Genomic DNA, 7,112 nt, shown 5'->3' on the forward strand with positions numbered 1-7,112 from the left:
TGTCTTCTTCACATTGATGTGAAAGTTATTCTCTTTGCACCAGCTCTCGAAGTGTTCCACCTCTTGCCTGTAGCTGGACACAATCAATGTTTGTGATGCATCCCACCACCGCTGTGTCATGTGCAAACTTTACAATTTGACAGCCTGGATGGGTAGCTGCACAATCATAAGTGGGCAGAGTAAACAGGATGGGGCTCAACACACATAGAGCCTGTCTTGTGTGGGATTACTCCTTCTGCCTGGCTCCTGAGTTAGTAGGGACACTGTATGCTCTGTGATACAGAGTGAATAAAGCACCTCAGACTGTTTTTGTTGTTATTTATTTAAAAAGGAAAGATGAAAAACCCAGCAGGATCAAATCATTATTTCCTCTCACTGTATGTGTGTGGGCTAAATTCTAACAGCAAAGCAGAGCGAGCTCGCTGAGCATAATCAGAAAAACAGATTACACACACGCACAACTATTTTTGTTATGATTCATTATTATGATGATATGATCCAAGATGGCGCCATGTACGGTCGCCCTGGCATTCTGGTGCGCTCTGTTTTTTCTGTTTTTGTGCGTTAATCATGTGTCTGCGTGCTCCTACACTCGCGAGGAGCTACTAAACATCAGAATTACAACCCATGAGGACATTACTCCAGTTTTTTTAGTGCCTGCTGCAGAACTTGTGCACTTTTTGGCCAAAAGAGCGAGACTTCGCAGGAGGGGCAGAAGAGCCGGAGCGCTCGTGCGTCTCCGGAGGCGCGGTACACGCACGCCTTTACCTGGGATATTCCTCTCCAACGTCCGTTCCCTCTACAATAAAATGGATGAGATAGCGCTGCTGATGAGGAGGAACAGCAATTTTTCCTCCTCCTGTGTGCTATGTTTCACGGAGACATGGCTCAACGAGCAGACCCCGGACTCCGCACTCCATCTCGAGGGTTTCCAGCTCCTCCGCGCTGACAGACAGCGGGAACTTTCCGGAGGAAAGAAGAAAGGCGAAGGAGTCTGTTTCTTTATCAACAACGCCTGGTGCTCTGACGTGACAGTGATCTCCCAGCACTGCTCTCCTTCTCTGGAATATCTCTTCATAAACTGCAAACCGTTCTACTCTCCATGTGAGTTTACTTAATTTACTCTGGCAGCTGTTTACATCCCACCGTGCGCGGACGTGCACGAGGCTGAGCGCGCGCTCGCGGACCAGATTACGAGTGTAAAGCGGACTTTTCCGGACTCCCTTGTTATTATCCTTGGAAATTTTAACAAAGCAAACCTCAGGCACGAACTACCTAAATATAAACAGTTTATTAAATGCCCGACAAGAGAAGGAAACACGCTGGACCACTGTTACACCACAGTGAGCAGTGCTTATCGTGCTGTGCCTCGTGCTGCCCTGGGTCTCTCAGATCATGAGATGAATCACCTCATACCTGCATACAGACAGAGACTGAAGCTCTCAAAACCTGTGGTGAGGACATCCAAAATGTGGACCAGTGAAGCTGTGGAGGAGCTACGCACGTGTTTGGACACCAAAGACTGGGACCTGTTCAGGGCTTCTACAGACAGTCTAGACGAATACACAAACACTGTGACATCATATATACATTTCTGTGAGGACAGCATCATCTCATCACGCTCTAGAGTCATTTTCAATAATGATAAACCCTGGTTCACATCCAAACTAAGACAGCTTCGTCAGCAGAAGGAGGCTGCTTTCAGAGAGGGGGACAGAGACAACTACAGACGTGCGAAGTATGGATTTAGCAGGGAGGTGTCGAAGGCTAAATCCAGGTACAACACACGGCTGGAACAACAATTCTCTGCAAATGACTCTGCCTCTGTCTGGAGGGCTGAAAGAGATAACTAACTACAAGCCCAGAGCACCTCATTCTACAGACAGTGGGTATGTTTACATGGACATAAGTAACCGGATCAAATGGCCGGTCGGAATAAAAGTGTGTCATGTAAACACTCTGTTCGGGTTATTTTTTGTGTATTCGGCGCGATCCGTTATAATTTGTGATCAGAACGAAACGGGTGGTTTACGCCGATCCGAAACCCGATCGGTGCGCATGTAAACGCTTGATCTGTTCGTTTTTATCTGATGGTGAAAAACTGACCTGACTGCGCATGTGCGACTTTGCCATTTCCGCCTGGCTAACGCTAATAATATTAGCATGTCAGGGAAGTAAAACTGGTCGGTGAGCGACACAACATTTCTACTAGAAACTTTGAAAAAGCTCAAAATGATTTCTATTACCTGTAGCTCAGTCAGGGAGTGCAATAACGTCTCCACCATCATTAAAACCTGTCGCGGGTCCATTTTGGGTGCTCAAGTTTGTTTACGTTCACCCGGAAGTAGAACTTCTTCTTCTGTGTTTTTTTTAAGGAGAGTTTACCACTCTGCGCATGTCAGTACTGCTGTTCAGAACAAAGCCCGCTGCATGTAAACGCTCGTCATGAACAGATTGTGCCCATGTAAACAACACATTTGAATTATTCAAACAGAACACATTTCAATCAGGTCAAAGAATTCTGCGCATGTAAACATAGCTAGTCTCAGACTGGCAAACGATCTGAACGACTTCTATTCACACTTTAAAGTCATGGACTCAAATTCCTCCATCCTCCACACCAACCCCAGCCCAACTGGTTTAACGACTTTGGACTGCCCCCGACAACCCCCTGCTATCTCTGTACAAGAGGATGAAGTAAGGAGGCTTTTTAAAAGGCTGAATACACATAAGGCTGCAGGCCCAGACCTTGTGTCACCCTCCACGCTGAGACATTGTACTGGAGAGTTGTCTTCGGTCTTCACAGGGATCTTCAACTCTTCTCTGGAGTCATGCCACGTCCCAGCCTGTTTCAAGTCCTCCATCATCATCCCTGTTCCCAAGAAGCCACGTGTCACAGGACCAAATGACTACAGACCTGTAGCTCTCACGTCTGTAGTCATGAAAACCTTTGAACGCTTGGTTTCATCTCACCTCAAGTCCATCACCAGCCCCCTCCTGGACCCCCTGCAGTTTGCCTACAGGGCCAACAGGTCTGTAGATGATGCAATAAACCTGGCTCTTCACTTCATCCTGCAGCACCTGGACTCCCCAGGAACCTACGCCAGGATCCTGTTCGTGGACTTAAGCTCTGCATTTAACACCATCCTCCCTGCTCTGCTCCAAGACAAGCTCTCCCTGCTCCATGTACCTGACTCCACCTGCAGGTGGATCACAGACTTCCTGACAGACCGGAGTCAGTGCGTGCGGCTGGGGAGAGCTGTCTCGGACACTCAGACTGTAAGCACAGGATCTCCACAGGGCTGTGTGCTCCCCCCCCCCCCCCTGCTTTTCTCCCTGTACACCAACTGCTGCACCTCTAGCCATGACTCTGTGAAACTTATTAAGTTTGCAGATGACACCACCCTCATCAGGCTCATCTCGGACGGTGATGAGTCTGCATACAGGAGGGAGGTGGACCGGCTGGTGACCTGGTGCAGCAGCAACAACCTGGAACTCAATGCCCAGAAGACAGTGGAGATGATTGTGGATTTCAGGAAAGCCACAGCCCCTCTGCCCCCCCTCACCTGTAATGATACCCCTATCACCACTGCAAACTCTTATCGGTGTCTCGGCACCACCATCACCCAGGACCTCAAGTGGGAGCCGACCATCAGCTCCCTCATCAAGAAGGCCCAGCAGAGACTGTACTTCCTGCAACAGCTGAAGAAGGCCAAGCTGCCGGCCAAGCTGATGGTGCAGTTCTACACGGCCATCATCGAGTCCATCCTCAGCTCCTCCATCACGGTGTGGTACGCCGGGGCCACTGCCAGGGACAGACTGAGACTGCAGCGCGTTGTGCGTTCAGCTGAGAAGGTGATCGGCTGCAGCCTTCCATCCCTCCACGACCTGTACGTCTCCAGGACTGTGAGGCGAGCAGGTCGGATCACAGCTGACCCTGCTCACCCTGCACACGGTCTGTTTGAACCACTCCCCTCAGGCAGGAAGCTTCGGTCCATTCAGACCAGAACCTCCCGCCATAAGAACAGTTTCTTCCCCTCTGCTGTTGGACTCCTGAACACTCATAATGCTATCTCATAATTTCTGCTTTGGTCACATTACATCTGTATTATAAATGAATACTCCATCTGTACTGTTTTCTAAGCTTTTTTATTGTTTTCTATTGTATGGGTGTACACATGTTTATATTATGTTTTTAATGTTACTTTATTTGTGGGTGTACACAGGTCTTATGCCTTATGTAATGTTCTCATTTTTACTTCATTTTTACTTTATTTTACTTTATTACTATTCGCACCTTATGTCGAAGAAAATTCCTAGTTTGTGAACCTCCTTCATTGACATAGCAATAATAAACTGATTCTGATTCTGATAAAAGGTAATCCTCCAACAAATTCTGAATCTTGAGTTTTTTCATTTTTATTTTGGGTTAGAGTGACCTTGATTCCTTTATTTTATTTTTCTAAAAGCATGTGCTGAGAAATTTAGAGTTCAACTTCATGACAGGAACAAAATGTTCCTCTGCAGGAACAAAACGTTTTGCAGAAACGGTGAATGTCAAACCTCACCTGTGAGGTACAAATGTTTCCAAAGCCAAGTCCATATCTACTTTGTTGCCATGACGACAATACTGTTGGTCCTGGATGATCTTCAGCTCCTTCTTCCCTTCAGACTTCAAATGATCCGTTTGAGTGCCTAAAAAAACACCACAAAATAGCTTCATATTTTTACATTGGAATATGCCACCATTCTGAACAATTACATAAAAACAAAAACAATTTTATTTGAAAGGAACATCGTGGAGTGTCATGTACTATAAAACATATATTTGGGTCACAACGGATTGAAAAATTTGAAAAAAATACTGCAACTTACTTTGTATTAGCTTTAGCACCAATCAATTTGTCATCAAGGGAACTATTCAAATATTTGAATGTAAAAGTATATTGCTTTTTTTCCCCCCCTTGTCCTGTCTGGCATTGTGACACTTAGAATTATTGTCTGAGTGTCAAAGTGATGCCCAACAGATTTACTTTCACAAACAGAGCATTATGGCTGGCCTTAATGCTCCACTTGATATATAAATTAAAATTTATTAAAATTTGCGTTGGGTTTGTTTCAGATGTAATGGACATGGGGATGAAAAACAAAGAAAAAAAAGCAGAAAAGTGAGAGAAGGGTTAAAAGGTAAAGAAGGAGATGAGAGAGAGAGAGGTATAAAGAGAACACAAATCAACATAATTGAAGTCTGCCTCTAGACCTGCGGGGAAAAAAACAAACAAACAAACAAAAAAAGACAAAATCGAGAAACCACGACAAAAAACAACGTATATAACAATACTTATAACATCATTAGAAAGTATTTTATACAGTACATGGTAATACAAGATATATTTAGTGGTCTCCACAACCCAATTGAGTGTGTATCTGATAAACACCTGAATCTAAAAAACCGGATTCCAAAAAAGTTGGGACACTAAACAAATTGTGAATAAAAACTGAATGCCATGAAGTGGAGGTGCCAACATCTAATATTTTATTCAATATAGAACACAAATCACAGATCAAAAGTTTAAACTGAGAGAATGTATCATTTTAAGGGAAAAATCTGTTGTTTCCAAATCTCATAGCGTCAACAAATCCCAAAAAAGTTGGGACAAGTCCATTTTTACCACTGTGTGGCATCCCCCTTCTTCTTACAACACTCAACAGAGGTCTGGGGACAGAGGAGACCAGTTTCTCAAGTTTAGAAATAGGAATGCTATCCCATTCATGTCTAATACAGGCCTCTAACTGTTCAGTCGTCTTGGGCCTTCTTTGTGGCACCTTCCTCTTTATGATGCGCCAAATGTCCTCTATAGGTGAAAGATCTGGACTGCAGGCTGGCCATTTCAGTACCCGGATCCTTCTCCTACGTAGCCATGAAGTTGTGATTTGCTGCAGAATGTGGTCTGGCATTATCGTGTTGAAAAATGCAGGGTCTTCCCTGAAAGAGATGAAGTCTAGATGGGAGCATATGGTGTTCTAGAACCTGAACATAGTTCTCTGCATTAATGGTGCCTTTCCAGATATGCAAGCGGCCCATGCCACAAGTGCTCATGCAACCCATACTATCAGTGATGCAGGCTTCTGAACGGAGCGTTGATAACAACTTGGGCTATCCTTGCCTTCTCTGGTCCGGATGACATGGCGTCCCAGTGTTCCATAAAGAACTTCAAATCGTGACACTTCTGACCACAGAACAGTCTTCCATTTTGCCCCACTCCATTTTAAATGACCCCTGGCCCAGTGCAAACGTTTGAGCTTGTGGAGCTTGCTTAGAAATGGCTTCCTCTTTGCACTGTAGAGTTTCAGCTGGCAACGGCGGATGGCACGGTGGATTGTGTTCACTGACAATGCTTTCTGGAAGTATTCCTGAGCCCATTCTGTTATTTCCTTGACAGTGGCATTCCTCTTTGAGGTGTAGTGATGTTTAAGGGCCCGGAGTTAACGAGCATCCAGTAGAGTTTTACGGCCTTGACCCTTACGCACAGCAATTGTTCCAGATTCTCTGAATCTTTTGATGAAGTTATGCACGGCTGATGATGATAACTTAAAAGTCTTTGCTGATTTACGCTGGGTAACACCATTTTGGTATTGTTGCACTATCTTTCTGCCCAACAATGGTGGAATTGGTGATCCTCTTACCATCTTGGCTACTGAGAGACACTGACACTCTGAGAAGCTCTTTTTATACCCAATCATGTTGTCAATTGACTTAATTAGTATTATTGGTCTTCCAGGTGTTTGTTATATGCACAATATCCTTTTTCCAGCCACTTATTGCTACAGTTTCCGAACTTTTTGGGGATTTGTTGACACTGTGAAATTTTGAATCAACATATTATTCATTTAAAATATTACATTTACTCTGATGAAAATTTTGATTTGTCATCTATGTTATAGTACAAATAAAATATTGACATTTGCCATCTCCACATCATTGCATTCAGTTTTTATTCACAGTTTGTTTAGTGTCGCAACTTCTTTGGAATCCGGTTTGTATATATATATACTTGTATATATATACATATATATATATATACATACATACATACATACATACATATATA

The 7,112-nt window shown here is 44.1% G+C and overlaps 1 protein-coding gene across 1 annotated transcript in view; it reads right to left on the bottom strand.

Annotated features, from left to right (window-relative positions):
- agla (amylo-alpha-1, 6-glucosidase, 4-alpha-glucanotransferase a) overlaps positions 1 to 7,112 on the bottom strand; it is a 355,602-nt gene that overhangs the window by 227,890 nt on the left and 120,600 nt on the right. Inside the window, exon 5 of the mRNA XM_037681985.1 lies at positions 4,569 to 4,695. Within this exon, the coding sequence (XP_037537913.1) occupies positions 4,569 to 4,695 (127 nt within the window). The remainder of the gene's footprint in view (positions 1 to 4,568; positions 4,696 to 7,112) is intronic.

Source organism: Nematolebias whitei, chromosome 9 (genome assembly GCF_014905685.2).
Source record: "Nematolebias whitei isolate Nwh7 chromosome 9, NemWhi1, whole genome shotgun sequence".
NCBI lineage: Eukaryota > Metazoa > Chordata > Actinopteri > Cyprinodontiformes > Rivulidae > Nematolebias > Nematolebias whitei.